Genomic DNA, 18,922 nt, shown 5'->3' on the forward strand with positions numbered 1-18,922 from the left:
GAACCTCCTCTACTGAGAGGAGTAAATAAAGGATAAGAGATGCTTTAACTAGTGGTTCTGCAGTTTGGCTCGGCGGTAGTCTCTCCTCCTGCCGACCCGGAGAGGCCAGGCTGGCGTGAAGAACGTGAACCTGTGGAGACGCCGACCTGATCGAGAGGTGTGCGTGGAGGCCCACGCAGTGCACCCTGGGATCGTCGGAGCTGCGGTTCCGCCAGGGACACAGTGAAAGACAGTGAATCATGGAGCCGAGGACATCAGCGAGCGGCCGGTGTGGTGACTCCGAAAATGAAAGTTGGATAGGGAAGAAGAAAAAGACAAGGGGAGCTGATCAAGTCATGGATATCATTGGAATAACTAGCTATGAGATGTGGAAAGAAGGCACAAGGTGGTGATGAATAGGTGAGATTTCAAATTCTAAAGGTGGGAGAAATGTCCAGGGTGAAGATAAGACCTATGGTGGAGCTGTAAGTGTGGGTCAAGGAAGTGAAGTGAGGTGAATGTCACTGAATCTGAGGAGACAGGGGAACTTGGAAGCAGTGGGGCTGGATGAGTTGTCCACATGGACGAGATGACACTCAGGATGACAGCAGGATGTGGGCAAAGCGGATAACTCTGAGCCAGGCACCAGAATTTTCAACAAGTAAAGGGGAGTGATTTTCAACAGTGATGAGGGGGGAATAGAGCCATAGGACTGGATGGCAGAACCACAAAGGAGAGTGTCCTGAAAGGAATAATGGTCTGAGAGGGGAACTGGGAAGTGCTACACTGAGTCCATGGAGTGTGGGGGAGGCGGTAGCATTCTCTTACAAGGGCTGCCGGTGAAGCACATGCCTAGGGTAAGGCAGGTCTCAGGCAGGGGAGAGAGGAGGGCGCCATCAGTGATGTGGATGAGGCTGCTGGAGCACTCCAGAGGGCACAGGGCGCAGCGGCAGCTGCAGCCCGGAGAGGAAATGCAGAGCGGTGTGGAGATAAACAGGAAGAAGGTGACAGGACCAAACTCTCTCGCTTTATTCCTATCCATGTTGTCTTCTACATATTTTAAACGCTTTTTCAAATATTTTTCAGAACAATGTGGGGGTATACTTTTAAAAAAAGAACTTCAGATTTTAAACACTCCATGCCGACATGAACTTGAAGTCTTTGAACAAGACTCACAACAAAGAAATAGGGAAACTCTCAAACAGTGGTTGATAAATACAGTGCTGATAAACTTAATTTTTGCTATATTTTGCATTACTTATTCTTGGCTTGAAGGAATATAGGGAAGAAGAAACAGGTGAAGCGCACAACTAGAAACAAGTATCAGTGTTGCTTAAAGATTACAAAGAAAGGAAAACTCATAATTCTGCATCACACCATTTGTTTACCTCCTTAAAAAAATTACAAGTGAACAGAGTCTGTGCTGGAAGGAGCATAGTGTGTTTTTACGACAAACATACTCTGTTATAGCAAGCCTTGACTGAGATAACAGGCCAAGTTGTGGAGTGGGCTCTTTCCCTCCAAGGTAGCTTGGTGAATTGGGGTTCACCAATACAGAGGGCTGAGTAAGGCTCAAGAAAGTTGATGCTTTTAGTAAACTACAGACCTCCTTCCCAGAAGAAGGTACATAAGCTGACACCTAACATTTTGCTTACCATTCAGGGGGTTTAAAATCCAGCAAAGACCATTCCTGGGCCAAGACTAAGAGCAAGTGAACCCTAGGAAAGTGGCCCAAGGAAGCCTATCAGAGAGCTGGCCTCTGAGGAAGGAAGACATTTTGTTTGGGAAAATTCCAGGAGGGAAAAGTAGGCAAGTCACTGTTCCAGGATTCAGATGGATTTGAGGATAGTAGTTTTGAACCAGGGGAAGTGAATGGAATCAGGGACCAGGAAGACAGAGGCTTCATGCCAAATATCTAACTACAAGAGTGACAGGCCACACCTTGAAGTGTGGTACAAGTAATAATCATTCTTGGGAAATCCAGAGGTGAGAGACTCATGCAGGGAAGAGGTAGGGGTGCATGAAAAAATGCTCAGAATCTTCAGTCAGACAGATCTAGCATCAGACCCTCAGTCCACTTGTGTTTAGCTCATTGTTGAGGAGATTAGTGTCTCTAGGCCGCACATGTAAAATGAAGATAGTTCACGGGCTCAGGTGAAAATTGCGTTAGCTAACACAATGTGTTTAGCACAGAGCCTGGCACCTGGTGGCCCTAAGCAAATGGTAGCAATTTCTACATGCAGATTGAGAGCATGACTTTTAACTACCCTATGTTCTTACCAAGAACGCCAGCTGAGGAGATGGGTTGTGCAGATGCTGTTTTCCAGGATGCTCCAGAGGGACCTGACCACTTAGTTGCCTTCCTCTCAGCCAAGAAGGCATATTGCAGGGCTCTAGCCTGCTCTGATTTCTGAACGTACATGGACAGCTCCTCCTCCTTCTTGATGCCCACCTCATAGGGATACTTCACAGCAGCCTGGACGGCATGGACACAAGTCTCCTGAGAAAGAAGCCCAGGGTACTGCTTCCGTATCTTCAAAAGGGCTTCACTGAAAATGCTTTCCATGTTGGGCAAGCTCTGAATTGGCCTGTTGCAGAGTCTACGGGATTCTAGAGATTGGTCTGAAAGAAATACGAAAGAAAATCAGATCTTTGGAAATGTTACTTAGGCAAAGGGAATATGAGTATATAATAAAAACAGTAATAACCGGTTCAAATTCAATACTACTTATCAAGATATTTAATGTAACACTAAAACCAAATCTCCAATATCTTTGCATCCGAGTCCCATAAAATAGGATTTAATAGATTCAAAGCAATTTCAAGTTACCTATTTCAAGGCCAAGACAACTTAATAATAGATTAAGTGTTAATCTGTCAGTGAGTTTAAGGAAAATAGTTCTGAGTTAATATTTTAGAGTCAAAATAATGTTAATTCCTTTCCTAATAGTAACAAAAACTTTAAAATGCCTAGAAAAGATCACTGGTTGCCTAGGGCTGGGGATGGGAGTGGGTGGGGTAAGCTGCAAAAAGGCATGCAGAAACTTTTGGGGACAGTGGACTGTCTAGGAACTGATTTATGGGGATAGTTGCACCACTCTACCAGGTGAATTGTGATTCATTAAAGCTGTTAAGAAATACCTAGAAATGAATTTATCAAGAAAGATACAAGAGCTTTAAGAAGATAATTATAACATTTTACTGAAGAACATAAAATAAGACCTTAACAAAGAAAGAGGCCTCATGTTCCTGGATATAAATATGTAACAGCACAAAAATATAGATGTTTTCCATATATATTATGGAATTTCTAACTGAATTTTTAATCAGAACCCTTATGGTTCTAAATTTTTTTAAATAACAGAATGATTCTAAAGTTTGCATAAAATAATAAATGTATTACAGATTGCATTACCAGAACTGTTTTTCTAAAAAGTCACCAGCCCCAGTGGCCTAATGGATAAGGTACTGGCTTCCTAAAAAGTGCCACTATCTCTTTAAGAAAATACCATGATATCAAATATGCACACCTTAGTTAATTAGAAAACCTACCAGAGCTTGTAAAACAATTCACTATAAAAAGACATGTGAATCTGAGCCTGTGTGGCACTGGTGTGTTACTTGTGTCCACAACAGAGTAAGGTTTGGATGTAGTCGTGTGCATGTGGAAATACATCTTGTGAGGCATTCTATAATATCCTATTACATTATAGGGCAGCTGCAGCTCCTGGCAAATTTTGCCCCGGGGTCAGAAATTGGGAAGGAAAGAGAAGAGAAAGAAGGAAAAGAAAAAAGAGAAGTCTGCTTAATGTTGTAGAGTAATTACTGCTGATCAGCATTATCCTGTTACGCTGGGGATACTCAGAATGTCTGACTGCAGATGGGCATTCTGGGAGCCATGCTTGGCTATTTTATAAACCTTGGAGACAAGGATATTCCCTTAAAGCTTGATTCTGGTAGAACTGAAAAGGATGGATTTTTAAATTAATGCTTTCCCATATGATGTTAAGAACAAGGTTCAGAAAAGGAGGGCTACACGGTGATTAGCATATGGTCCTTGTTTGCTCTGCTATTGTTGGAAAAACATGAGCTCTATCCAAAAGGCTAACCAACACTCAGTTATTCAGTGAGCCCAATCCTCAATCTTTCCAGGCTTCTTTCCAGTGGCCCAAAAGGAGAGCAAGAGTGGGCAGTGAGAAGAGGAGGAGAGAGGACAAGGGTGTGGGGGGCCAAGTGAATGAGGAAAGAGGGCTGAGCTGTCAGGGTTATGGCATAAACAGCTGGCTGGTGTGTCTATGCCAGGGACAGAGCATAACAAGTTTGGGGTATCAGAGCTGGATTTCTGAAGAAAGAGAAGTCTGTTTAATGTTGTACAGTAATTACTGCTGATCAGTATAATCCTGTTATGCTGGGGATACTCAGAACATCTGACTGCAGATGGGCATTCTGGGAGCCATGCAGGGCACCTGTCCAGACCAGCCCAGGTCCAAGCTCAGCACATCCACTGGAGAGTTTTGGATTGGGGCACAGTTGTAGATGGTTTTCCCCTGCTCAATTTCTCTCCCTTTCTTGCTGTAGCTGTAACTGAAGGACGTTATTATCTAACAACTTTGTTTTATTACTACAAAGCATATTCAGAATTTCCCCTTTGGGTCTATAGGCAGGGTGTTTTCAAAGTATGTTTCTTATACCCTTGGTGGTTTTAGAGTCTTAGTAGTTTAAGTTCACTCAGCTGTGCCTACATAATTAGAGAGGCAAAGTGTGGGCAGGTCAGCACCAGCATTTGCTGCCCAGGAAAACAGGGCGGTGATGGACTAATTACTGATTCAAATATACTCATAATGGAATTCTTTCCTTGACCCATTCCCATTTTTTTTTTCTTAATTCTTGGAGGTATTCTAAGGTAGAAGAATACTCAAGTTTTGATTTTAAAAAAAAAGTGAATCATGCTCCTAAAGGAAGAAAAAAAGGTGATTATTTTCCCTCTCTCCTTTCTAGTAAACTGACAGAAAGAGATTGTCTCTGCCCAGGGTAAAGAGAGACAGAACATGCAATTTACAGAAATGGTTTCCTGTAAAGGACTGTCTTTTCTCTAATTCTGATAACCAGCAAGCTGTGTCTGTCATAATAGCTGTGGAAAGGGCAGATAGAATAACTGTACTTTTCCTGGCTTCTAAGAGGTCACCCACAGAACCTCGATTTAGAAATATGCGCAGGCCTCCTGTGTAAAGCAGGGTCACTGTTCTTGTGAAACATGTTTACATAAATGTTCACAGAGAGTAAAAATAAATTAGGAAGAGCAAAAGACAAAACAAAGGAGAAAGACAGATGAAACCACTAAAAAAAATTTTAAAGGCACAAAATCAAAATGAACAAGTAGATCAAGGTCTTAAGGCAGAATCAGAATTGCTAAAAACGGCTAACACAGCCCAGGGCAAATCACAGTAATGGAACGAGGATTCATGACAGGGACAAAAACAGAGCTTTTGGTTCCTGAACTGAGGCTCTCAGTTGGATGTAGCCGATGCCCATCTTTGAATAACAGCATACACTTTCAGCTTCATGCCAGAAACATGCACGTGGGAACAAGGAGTTCTTACTCAGTTTGGGAACAAGAAGGCTGCTGGCCAAATGCAAGTACAAATGAATAGCATTTTACAGGACGCCCCCCCACCCCCCAGTTTAGCCAAAGCAATCTGGTTTGTAATTCTGAATTGCTCTGCTAAATCCATTGCACTGCAGTAGTCTGAGAGGCTTCGTATAGCAAGAGCATTAAGATGCATGCAGCTAATTAACTTTCATAGTCAACACTCCAAGATGCATGGTAGGTTTGTAGAGAAATTTGCAGCTACTTCCCAAATCACATTTTTAGATACATGTTAACTTCCTTTAATCCTCTCCTACCCATAACAGATTGCAATACTGACCATTGGAAATTCTCTTCCTTCTCTCCTTTCCTATTGGATGTGGAAGCTTAAATAAGTGTTCTTAATCCTTTCCTTTTGTTATTTTTGGTAAGTCAGTTTTTCAGAGGGGGAATATAGGAATGAGGGTAGAAATGGGCTGAAGAAATGGAATAATTTTTTAAATGGGAAAAGAAAATGAATAAATTTTACATGTATTTTAAAAATTGAGATACAATTCACATACCTTAGAAGCCACCATTTTAAAGTTTACAATTCAGTGGTTTTTAGTATATTCACAAGGTATGCAACCATACGTGTATGTTTTTTAACCATGCCTTTCATAACTGATTTACTAGTATCTTTAAGACTGCAGGTAGTGTTTGCATGTCAGGAGTAAAAAGTCAAAACTAGGAAAAGTTATCACCATCCTCAGCCATGTTCTTCATTCATCAGTGGTTTTCAAAGTGTGGTCCCCAGAACACAGCACCAACATCACCCAGGAACTTGTTAGAGATGCAAATTCTTGGGCTGCACCCCAGACATACTGAATCAGAAAGTAATGAATGGGGTCCTACAATCTGTTTTAACAGACCCTCCAAGTAATTATGGTGCACAGTAAAGTTTGAGAACCATCGCTCTAGATCAAGATCTGTCTCATGTAACTATAGATTTGTAAATGCACATACATTTAGTATTAACATATTTCAATAACACAGAAAGTATACATCTATTTTATAAATGTCTATTATAAAATGTGTCTATTATTAAAAAGTACTATAAAATATAAATTATAAAATAAACAATTTTCTGTCCTTCAAAACAGTACATCAATTTTGTTCTGCCAAATAACTACATACTAACAGTGATACTTAAAAGCAGACCAAGGAAAAAGAAAACAAAAGAAGGGAACAGGGAAACTAAAAGAAAGGAAAAGCACAAGACCTCAAATGAAAATAAAAGCCAAACAAATAAGCCTTGCTAAACTATGCATTTTGTGAGATAATAAATGGCAAATGCAGATAAGACTCTTAGAGGTAGTCCTTTGTTGATTTGCCCTGTCTCTCTACCTTGTACTTCTAGCATTTATCTATTACAAAGCAGCACCAAGAAATCATAGGATTCCAAACAGTGGAACTCCTTAGAAAAACAAAACAGAACAGTAGAACTCCTAGAGTTTTCCTTGGGATTCTAAGCCCTAAACCACAAAAGAGACTCAGTGGAGCTGCCCACATTGTAACAATGACAAAAAACTGGAGCCTGTGGAGTCTCAGAACAAGGTTCAAAACCAACTAATTTTATTGAACCTTTTCCTTTTATTGCTAGAGTCCAAAAAGCTGATTTGTTAATGTCCATCTAGCTATGGTTGGGACTACAATCCAGGTCAGACTTCTTATTCTGAGTATACTTCTTTACCAGACTGCACCCCTTCCACACTGGCCAGGCATCCCATTTTCCTCTGGTAAATTTATGACTCAGATATGGGGAAAAGATAAACATAAAAAAAAAAATCCAGTCTTCATTACCTACAACCCAAATACAACCACTGTTAAAAGTTTGCTTGTTTTTTTCCTTATGTAAACATGCATGTGACCACACACACACACGCATGTATTTGTGTGGTCTCCTATCTGGCTGTTTCCTACTTAATATTACATGTAAGCATTTTTCCAAGTTCTGTAACCTTCTTAAAAACTGAAAGTTTTAATGGCTGAATGGGGCTGCTTCACTGAGATCTATCATCTTTAATGTAACTAATCCCCTAAAATGAGATATTTGGGTTGTTTCCAATATTTTACAATTATAAATAAAGTTTTAGTGGGTATCACTATACACAAATCTTTGGTATTTCTGTTATTATTTCTCTGTGATAATTTTCTAAGAATAGAAATGCTAAGTCAAAAGATATGAATAAGCCTCAGTGCATGATTGCCCAATGGCCCTCTAACTGAGACGTACTACTAGTAGTATAATAAGAGCTTATTTAAACTCAATTTCACCATATTATTCTTCCATCTTTTCCAGTTTGCTTGGCAAAAATTAGTACCTTTCAGATTACTAATTGTTCTTCATTAATCATCAAGTTTCAAAAGCATTTAAGAATTTAGCATACACTTACTATATGACCCAAAAATACCACTTTTAGGTATTTACCAAGAGAAATCTAAATGTCCATCAACTCACAAATGGATAAACAAATTGTGGTATATCCATACTACAGAACACTATTCAGTAATAAAAAAGAATGAAATAGTAATACATGAAACAACATGGAAGAATCTTGAAAAAATTATGCTAAGTGAAAAAAACAGACACAAAAGACTACATACAATCTGTGTGATTCCATCTATACGAAATTCTGGAAAAACAAAACTATAATAACAGAAAGTAGGTCAGTGATTGTCTGCAGCCAACAAGCAAGAGAGGAAATCTATTGGAAAGAGGCATAAAAATACTTCTTAGGGTGCTAGAACTATGTCTTGAATGTGACAGTAGTTATATAACTGTAAACAAACACAGAAATTCATCACACACTGCATTTACAATGGGTGAATTTTCTTGGGTGCAAATCACATCTCAATAAAGCTGGAAAAAATTAAAACAAAAGTAAAGATCAATTGGGACATTTTTGGGGAAAATCAACTTACCTTGCACATTTCCTTTTAATTTTTGGCTATAGTGATGCATACTCTGTAGCTATAATTATAGAATGTATGTAAATTTATGTTTTAGACAAAATTTTTATATACAAATTTTACATATTTCTACAGTCTTCATGATTATAATCTAAAATATCTGTACATAATTGTCCAAAGCCCAGAACCCTACCGTTAACAGATGCATTACCAAGTTTTAAAGTAGATGATTCCTCCTCAATATTAGGATGCCACCAAGTGGACAAACTGTATAATGTTACTGAGCTTGATAGACCATTTTATAAATAAAAAATAATAATGATTTAATGTTCACAAATTTAATTTAAAACTCACCTAAAAGATAAAATAAAATTTAAAAATTAAGACAGACCATTTTATAATGTACTAGAAAATGATCCTCATCTATCACTTTTAATAACTTAACTGTCAAATCTGATAGAGAAATCTCTTAAGGATAAGAACTTCCTGTTGAAACCAAGTTCTTTATAAACTAAAACCACAGGTGTAAATGATAGACAAGGGTCTCTGTTAAGCCCCAAATCCAAAAATCATTTAGGGACTTCCAAATGCAAATAGCCTTTGTTGTTGGCTAACCAAGTGAGCCCTAACAAAACAATAAGCCCTTCCGTGAGGCACAGTGAAACTGGTTATGAAAACATGTGAAGGTTGTCAGGAAAGCAAAGATGGCAGAAACTCATTCCCATTTGGGCAAAGACTTGCTGATTCTCTTTAAGCGTCATCAGGATTTTCTCCCAACAGCCCCTGGCCTCTCCAGTTCAAGCTTTCACTATTGCAATTGAAACAGTAACTGGCTACAGCCACAAAAAGAAAGATGATTTCTGGGAAGTGTTTGCTCCCTGCTATGGTATGACTTTTGCAAAAGAGTGCCTTTGAACGACACCAAGCAACACCAAGCCATTACCTACCACCATGGGAGATGAACACTGTGGTCTACCTGTAACCCAACACTTCTCCCAATTATTTTTTGACACTCTTGAACCCTCTCCATCTTGCTCCCAATCTCCACAAGTTGAAAAATGCAGGTAAAAAGAGGAAAGTACTCCAATGAACTCATAAAAGAATGTCACAAATCCATAAAGCAAGAAACCAGTGAGAGAGATAGAACATAACTCGCTGAGACAGAACTTTGGTTTTATTGTGGTAAATTATAGAGCTTGGTTTCTATTTGCTGAAATGTTTGTTTCCTTGTTTGTTTTTAATTATATTTCTCAATAGAAAATACATTCATTTAATAAAAAGTCAAGATACAGAAGAGTAAACAATGACAAGTCTCCTTCCCAGTACTTCTCTGGCTGACCAGCCCCATTTCCAGAGGCAGCCATTAACCATTTCTTGCAAATCTTAACAAAAATATCTTATATATAGACAAACAGTTACATATATACATTCGCCCAAATAGATATTCCCTATGGCAAACTATTCACACAATGCTTTTTTCACTTAATAATACAATATATCATGGCATTCACACCTATCAGGAGAGTTTCTCATTCATCTTAAAGTTGCATCATATTCTTGCATGGAGGTACCAGAAGACGTTCAAGGAGTTCCTCATTAAAGTGGACATTTAGCTTGTTCTCAGTCTCATGCTATTTTTATTATCTGCTTACCTGAAACTCTCTGGGCTAATTTGATTGCTTCTTCAACCAGGTTTGAGTTCACAATTTCATCTAGAATACCCAGCTTGAGTGCTTCATCTGCCAAAACATATCTTCCTAAAACAAAACAAAATAGACCACTCAAAGAAAACTGTGAGACTGAAGCAAAAACATCACTCTTTCTAGTGGGAAAGATTATCTATCCTGGATATTAACATCTGTTATTAAATAAGCTACACACTGAGTGTCATGGCAGAAAGACCATTGCTGAGATCATTGCCGAAAACCTAGACTCCAGCTCCAGTTCTACCTTTTACTGTTTATATAATAATGAAGAACTGTACCAGGACCACAATTTCCTCATTGTTAAATGGGAATAACTATGTTTACCTTAGCAATTCTGAGTATTAAATGATAATGATATGTTTTCTTTATATTCTATGAATCTTTATATAAATGTAAGAGATGACTGGCTTTTTGATAATGACAGAGGTGGTAATAGCAGAGCAGTACATACTATCTATCTTATGCCAACATACACCAGGGGCTGTCAGTGGTTACAAAAAATTAAAATAAAGAAGGCAGCCCCCAAACACAAATATAGATGGGTTGACAGGGGAAAAATTAAGCTGACCTTGTGTGAGTTATAACCAAACTACACAGGACCAAACGGGAGGACTGCTGCCTTTTGGCTACCCAGCACCTCAACCCCTCCCGTAGTTTGTGGAATCACTGTCCTCTAAGCCCTGGAGCCCTGCCTCCTACTACAGAAGCTAGAAAAGAAGCAGGGGCGATCAAACTCTTGTTCCTTGAGACCTACGGCAACCGGGTGTGGCCCAGGAGCCCAGGCTTGGCAAACGGGAGTAACGTTAAGCAGCAGTAACATTTAAATCGCGTTTAACAGGTGGCGACATCTAGTGTACGGCCGTAGTAGTGGCGCCAGGAGTACCTGGGGTCCAGTGTGGGTGCTGGCAGCTTCCAGGGAATTACCGAAATTTGATGAGCATCACTCTAAGACCAGGTGAAAATACGTAACTTAGCTGCATATTTTGAAGTAGGAGGTTAAGGGATAGAAGCATCCCTCAGCACAGGGTCCAAAGGAAGTAGACAGTAACACATTATTTGCTTTCTTGCCAGGACCATCTTGCCTTCCAAAAAGCAACCATCAAATCAGTCTTGGTGGCAACAATTCCACACTTTCACTACTCTTACAGTGTTGGTGGATGTCATCTGAGACCTCTCTTCCTGGTTCTTACTAGTGCTTCAGAGAGTTCGGGCAGGTTTTCTTGATCAGATAGCCAGTTCAATGATTTTTGACATGGGTCACTCTGTAAGTGCAATATTTGGGAGGTTTTCTGTAAGTGCCTTTGAACACAGGCTTCCAGATCTCTTTCCAGGGGTGAGAAGGGTAGTGGGGAATGGGTGAGTGGTTTCAGGGGTCAGGTCTCCTGTATAGAAAATCACTCAGGTGAGGGGTGAATGAATCAGGCTCGCCAGGTTAAGGGGACCAAATGGACACAACATAGAAGATGGAAACCTGAGTGCTAAAAGGATCTTTGGGGCAACTGAGCAGGAGACATGAGCTACCCACAGGATGGACTGAAAATTCCTTCAGTTGAAGTCATTTCTTTTGGCCTGGATTTCACAAAGCAGAGACCTCTATTACTGTTCCTACAGAGTCAATGAGATTCCAGGTACTTTTATTCTGTTTCAAGGACCTACAGGCTCTGTATATCCAAACCAATCCTCAAGCTGAGTTTTAAACTTGTTTTTTCCTGTGCCACCCTCAGTGTAGACACCCATTGTCCAATTGGGTTCTCCTAAGAGGTCTGCCTCACGCTCCTACATGGAGACGCCAGGGCAACTGAAGCTGAGACTTCTCTTCTCCAAGTGAGATAAATCTTAATTTTTTCCAATTTTCATCACAGCTTCTTTTCCAATCTTTAGAAAAAGTTTTCTGCGTGGAACCTTTCTCAGATGTCATTTGAAAGTCCCCCTTAAAACTGTATGGACTACTGAAAAAGGTGTATGATTCTAATGTTAGCTTTTTAAAATTCACTGTGACCTTTTCTATGCAAATCAAAATCCATCATATCCTTCTCTGTTTTTACCTCTTTTCTTCATCATGTTAAAAATAGTGATATTTCTATAAGCAGCAGTGCTTTGGAAAAGGCCAATCCTAGTTCACTTCATTTCTTTCTGTCAAAAAGTCAGATTTCTTCCTGATTTCCCCAAGATAATCTTGTCTTTCAGACTTAATGCTGAAAATAGGGACCAAAATATTCCTTCAGATTCCCCCACATGCTTTAATTTTTGTAGACCTTAGAATTTACAGACTAATTTCACATTGTTATGATTTCCCCCCATATTTTATGCTTGCTTCCTTTCTATCTTTTGTAGAATGAACTCTCTGATGTGCTTTGAATTTATGTAGTATGTTGAATTGTAAATATCCTTTTATGAATCCTATATTAGCTACTTAAAATAGTTCACATTCTTTATAGTGTATTTAGTATACCACTGTAAATTAAAACAATTTCTAATTTCATTTTTTGAAGACAAGAAATTTAATACACTTTTAGTTTTTCTAACTACCCTTTCATATGCTATAGGATTTGTATAACAAACCCTCTCCCCATTTAAAAGGGAAAAAAAGCCATTTTTAATACACACAGACTCACTGTTTTCTAATTTGGATCAGGTATGCATAGTTTGCATAATGGTTTCTGTGTCAAAAAACACAGATTTCAATTAGCAATTCTCTAACATTTTAATTGTAGGACCCCCTTTGCACTCATAAAAATTGTGGAGGACTCCAAAAAGCTTTTGTTTATGTGCATTATTTCTACCAGTATTTGCTGTCTTAGAAACTACAACTTAGAACTTTAAAAATGTTTCTTTATTAAACCATTTTAAAATAATAAGAATAAACCTATTATGTCAACATAAATTTTTATGCAAGATGACTGTATTTTCAAGCTTCAAAAAATTTAGTGAGAAGTGTGTCATTTTCATAGTTTTGAAAATTTCTTTCATGTCTGGCTTAATAGAAGACAGCTGGATTCTTATATCTGCTTTTGCATTCAATCTGTTCAAGTATCACATAGCATACAATAACCTCTGGAAAATTCCACCATACACTTGTGAGAAAATGAGAGTGGAAGAGGCAATTGTCCTATTATGTCCCATAATTGCCCTATTATGAAAACAGTTCTGATTTCATGGCAGCCCCACCCTGCCCTGCCCCAACATACACACACACACACTCACACACAACGGTCTTAGGCATACCCAGAAGTCCCTGGACCACACTAAGAACTCCTGATTTAGATGATCATTTTAAAGACTGTATAGAAGCCTAGAATATGAATGTTCCATACATTTAGCATTTATTTGTGGCTGAGGTTATTTGGGTTATTTTGAAACAAATTTTGTTATATATATTTTTATTCTTTGGAAGCTTCCAGGTTTCTATTTCCTGGAAGTTTAAAATCTACTATAATACATCAGGGCATTGATATCTCATCAGTTTTTCCAGGAAAATAGTGTGCTTGCTAAAATACAATCTGATTCTATTTCACATCTCAAGAGTCTCTTCAATTTTTTCCTTTGGTTACTGTTTCTCACCTTTTTGCTTCTTGCTTTGGAGCTCTTAACATAACAGAGACTTTTATTATATAACTTCCATGTGTGCTGCCTTCATTTATATATATATACCTATCTTTTTGCTAAATTCTTCTGAATTCTATAAATGTGTCTCTATACTCCATGTTGCTGATTTAACTGTGTTCTATCACATTTTTTTATTAAGGTATCATTGATATACAATCTTATAAAGGTTTCACATGAGCAACATTGTGGTTTCAATATTCACCCATATTATCAAGTCCCCCCACACAAACCCCATTGCAGTCACTGTTCATCAGCATATAGAGTTATTACTTGTCTTCTCTGTGCTATACTGCCTTCCTCGTGACCCCCCTACATAATGTGTGCTAATCATAATACCCCTCAATCCCCTTCTCCCTCTGTCCTCACCCACCCTCCCCTCCCCTCCCCTTTGGTAATCCCTAGTCCCTTGGGTTCTGTGAGTCTGCTGCTGTTTTGTTCCTTCAGTTTTGCTTTGTTATTATACTCCACAGATGAGGGAAATCATTTGGCACTTGTCTTTCTCCGCCTGGCTTATTTCATTGAGCATAATACCCTCTAGCTCCATCCATATCACTTCTTCTTTTTATTGCTTCAAAAAGAAATTATTTTGGTGAATGTTTTGATTTTAAACAGGGTGTTCTTATTTAATAAATAAATATTTTCTTTGCTAATTAAGAATATTGTGTATTTTCCAAAATTTTTGTTTTCTTTAACCTATTTCAACAGACTCATATTTACATTTAATTTTTCTGATGGTACAGACTATTTTCACAGATCTGGGGTTTACTGTTAAGTTTTTTTGTTTGTCTGGAATGACATTTGGTAATTTTTATTATTGCTGCCTGGTAGCCTTGGGTACTAGAACTCACCCTCCACATCTTGTTCATATATAGAGAAAACCCACCTGGACCTAAATCTGAAAGGCAAGCAGGATAAAGATGCCACTCCCAAACTCTCCCCCGGTTCTTTGGGTGGGAAGAGGCATCTCATCAAAGCCTAGAGCCTGAGAACATTCTTGTCCTGGGAATGATCATAAAGGAACTCATGGGACTGAGGCAAAGCTCTATGAGAACACAACAGAAGCTTTCTATGCTGTTCAGTGAACAAGGAGGACAGCACCTAGAAAGTAAGAGCAGGGCACTGTAGTTCTTGTCAGTTGATTGGACAGAGAACCTCAGGGAATGGACTGCCATGTGCTCAAGCATCTCTTTGTGGTTACTGTTAAGGATTCAGTTGTTTTCAGGTGGCATTTTAAGGGAATTGTGGAGAAGCAGTGATTGCTGTAATTGCTCCACTTTCTAGAATTACCTCTTTTATAGTTTTCAGAAGATCAAAAAGGTTAGCTATTTACTTATTAATTTAACCTAAATCTTTTTACTTATTAATTTCCTATGGGGACTGTACCTACAAAGCTGGTGTTTTTCCCTCATTAACATCAGTAGGGAAACTTTAGCTTTCAATAACAACTCGGGGTTTTTTTTAGCATCCTTTCTTAGAAAAAATAATTTTCCAAATTAAAAATCAAGAGTCTTATTATCATCATTATTAATAGCTACTCTATTAGTTTCCTACACAAATTACAAGAAACATAACAACTTAAAACAACACACATTTATTATCTTAAGTTTAGGATGTCAGGAGTCTAAAATAGGTCAATAGAACTATGTTCCTTCTGGAGGCTCTAAGAATCTGTTTCTTTATCTTTTCCAGCCTTGAAAAGGTGCCTATATTTCTTGGCTTGTGGCCTCTTTCTCCATCTTTAAAGCCAGGTGTGCAGCTTTTCTTCTCTGGAACCCCCTGCCTCCCTCTTTTAAGGCTCCTTGTGATAAAGTAGGCCCATATGGAAAATCCAGAATAATCTCCCATTTTAAGATCCCTAATCATATCTGCAAAGTCCCTTTTGAATGTAAGGTGATATATTGACAGGTTCTGGGGATTAGGATGTGGATATCTCTGGGGGAACATTATTCTGTCTACTACAGTTACCATTTATAAAATGTCTTCTATGTGACAGGTACTATGCCAGAAGCATATCATGTAATTCTGTTATTCTTTAAAACAACTATGTGGTTGTTTCACTGATGACAAAATGAAGGCTGTGAAGAGTTCAAAAGATCTCTCTCCTAAACTCTAAACTGGTCGGTCTGTTTATTGACATCTCTACTTGAATGTCTAATAGGTCTCTCAGACTTAACCTGTCCAAAGCTGAACCCTTGTGATTCCTCCCTACAACCTGCTCTACCAACAGAAATCGTCATTTTGATAAAGGTGCCATCCTTCCAGCTGCTCAGGCCATCAGAATAATTCTTTACTCCCCACTCTCTCTCACATCTCAAATTTGATCTGTCACAAAATCCTCTTGGCTGTACCTTCAAAGTATACCCAGAATTTGACCATGTCTCACCACTTACATTGCTGCTGGTCAGGCCCAAGTTCCCATCATTCCTCCCTTGGATGATCACAGCAGCCTTCTAATCAGTCTTCCTCTTTCTGCCCTTACCTCCAATTAACATAATTTCAACAGCCAGTGATCTTTTAAAAAGCATAAATGAGAACATGTTACTCCTCTGCTTAAAACACTCCAATGCCTTTCTACCTTGTTCAGAAGAAAAGCTGAAGTTCTTTCTATAATCTTCAAGGCCATACATGCTGTGACTTCATCCCCTCCTACTCTCCCTTACTCATTTCACTCCAGAACATGGACTTCCTTGCTTTTCCTTGAGCCTTCCAAGTGTGCCCCCGACTCAGGGCTGTGCATTTGCTACTTTCTCTGTGTGGAGTATCTTCCTTGAGATGCTCTCTTAATAAGCTTCCTTACCTCCTTCTAGTCTTTACTAAGATGTCATTTTGTAGGAAAGCCTTTTCTAGCTCCCTTCCTAAAATATTACCCCCATCTCTAACATTTTATATTCCCCCTTTCTGCTTTATGTTTTTCTTCTTAGTACCTATCTCCATTTAACCTATTCTGTATATTTATTATATAATAATAGGCACATGCATGAGTATACAGTTGTGGTAGCTAGTCTCCAAAGTGATCCCCAAGGAGTTTATCCTCTTGGTGCTGAAGCACCCTCTCAAGTTGAACAGGGAAGGCCTCTTTAATCAATAGGATAATTCAGAAAAGATGCTGTGTGACTCCAAAACTAGGTCATAAAAGACACTGCACCTTATGCCTTGCTCTCTCTTGTGCCACTCACTCCAGAAGACGGCCTCCATGTTGGAAAGACAGTCAGACAGCTCTAGGGAGAGGTCCACATGCAGAGGAAATGAAGCCTCCTGTACAGTGTGCACCAAACTAGCCATCCATGTGAGGGAACCATCCTGGAAGTAGACCTTCCAGCCCCACTCAAGTTTTCAGATTACTACAGCCCCTGTCAATATCTTGACTACAACCTCAACCTCATGAGAAACCCTGAGCTAGAACTCAACTAAGCTGCTTCCAAATTCCTGGCACACAGAAATTAAAGAAGAAAAAACAATGGAAATCAAACCATGGCTTACAATGAATGTAAGAAGCATCCTGATTTTAGAGATGTGGAAAAACCTGTGCATTTTTGAATTGATGAAATATGACAATGATGGTTATTGTCATTGTGGTTTTCTCCACATAATCTCCATGAAGGCAAGATTTTTTTTATTTGGTTCGCTGAAGACCCAGTGTTTAGGACAGGGACCAGCACCTAAGAGGCTGAATAGCTGTTGGATGCATGAATAAAAATTAACTTGCACAAGGCATGTTGTTTAAATGTGGTAAAGCTGGGATTCAAACTCAGGTCTTTGATTCTAAAGCTTATGCTCTTTTTCATGTCTATTCTTCAGGATATAGTTTATTATCTTATTTTTACTCAATCCTCTTCTTTTACTAGGAAGACAGGTACAGGAATAGTAACATATAGCTAACACTAATGGAGTTATCACCATGTCTAAGATTGTTCTAAGCACATTGTATATATTAATTTATCTAATCTTCACCACACAACCAGATGGTAGGTACTATTGTTATCCACATTTATGAGGAAACTAAGGCACATAAAGGTAAAGTGATTGACCCAAGGTCTCATAACTAGTTATAGCTGTCTTGAGTAAAAGTTGTATGTTCTTTCCTCCAACCTTACCTCAATTTTCTGAAAGAAAGACCTGAAATATTTCTTTATATGCCTTATGGTATTTGGCAAATCTAAGGACTCTAAATATTTTCTAGTTTTGCATTATTTGGTCCCTATTGAAAGAGAACAACTTCTATTTGCAGTTAATATCTTGGGAAATTAAAAATGCTGTCATTTCCATACTACTACTTAAAAACTTTCCTTGAAAATTCTGGTTTTAATTCTTACTTAATTCAAATTTCTAAATTGGATCTGAATATAATACACCCTATGTGAACACCAGTTTCTATGCATAGACACTTGAACTATAATAAAGCCTAAATGTGATTAGCATTTTATAAACACTTTCATTTAGAAGGCACTTAACATTCGATCTTCATGGTAACATTTAACAACCTTTCAGGGAAGATATTCTTTCCATTTTACAGAAGAGAAAATTGACATTAAAAAAAAATTAAAGTATCCTCTTAAGATTAGATGGGTAGGGGAAGAGTCAAGGTAAGATTTTTCTAAATCCTAGTCCAGTTCCTCACATTGATCTAGATAGCTGTTGGCATGTTTGTACTGACCTGTGGTAATTAAGTCAAGTGCAGCAGGAACTCCAATGAGTCTGGGAAGAAGCTGGGTACCTCTTGCACCAGGAATGATTCCTAGCAAAACTTCTGGGAAGGCAACTTGAGCCTATCAAAGTTTGAAGGCATGAAAGGTATTAGAATGAGATGATATATAGAGCCAAGGCAAGCATTCCCCAGGATTTTCCACACTCTCAAAAACATTGTTTCATGGAATTCAGCAAGAGTTTCTACAGGGCAAATTAGTATACACTCTCTCTTTTGATTAAAGCATAAGCAGAGATGTGCTGTCATAAGTCTTCGTGTTGCAACACATCTCTAGCTTCTTACACACTTTTTTTCTCTCACTCTATTATGACCTGTCTCAGCCAACAAAAATAACAGTTTTCAGGAACAGCTTTATGGAGTCCTGAAAGAGCCAGGCAGCCAAGAAAT

At 38.6% G+C, this 18,922-nt stretch overlaps 1 protein-coding gene across 2 annotated transcripts in view; it reads right to left on the reverse strand.

Moving 5' to 3' along the window:
* EHHADH (enoyl-CoA hydratase and 3-hydroxyacyl CoA dehydrogenase) overlaps positions 1 to 18,922 on the reverse strand; it is a 54,232-nt gene that overhangs the window by 13,610 nt on the left and 21,700 nt on the right. Inside the window, exons 4-6 of one of the 2 annotated variants that reach the window (XM_036875322.2) lie at positions 18,485 to 18,596; positions 10,171 to 10,275; positions 2,260 to 2,601 (exon numbers count right to left, since the gene is read on the reverse strand). In XM_036875322.2, coding sequence (XP_036731217.2) covers positions 2,260 to 2,601; positions 10,171 to 10,275; positions 18,485 to 18,596 — 559 coding nt within the window. The remainder of the gene's footprint in view (positions 1 to 2,259; positions 2,602 to 10,170; positions 10,276 to 18,484; positions 18,597 to 18,922) is intronic. The other variant, XM_036875323.2, reaches the window with a different exon arrangement.

The sequence above is a fragment of the Manis pentadactyla genome, chromosome 1 (genome assembly GCF_030020395.1).
Source record: "Manis pentadactyla isolate mManPen7 chromosome 1, mManPen7.hap1, whole genome shotgun sequence".
In the NCBI taxonomy this organism is placed as follows: Eukaryota; Metazoa; Chordata; class Mammalia; order Pholidota; family Manidae; genus Manis; species Manis pentadactyla.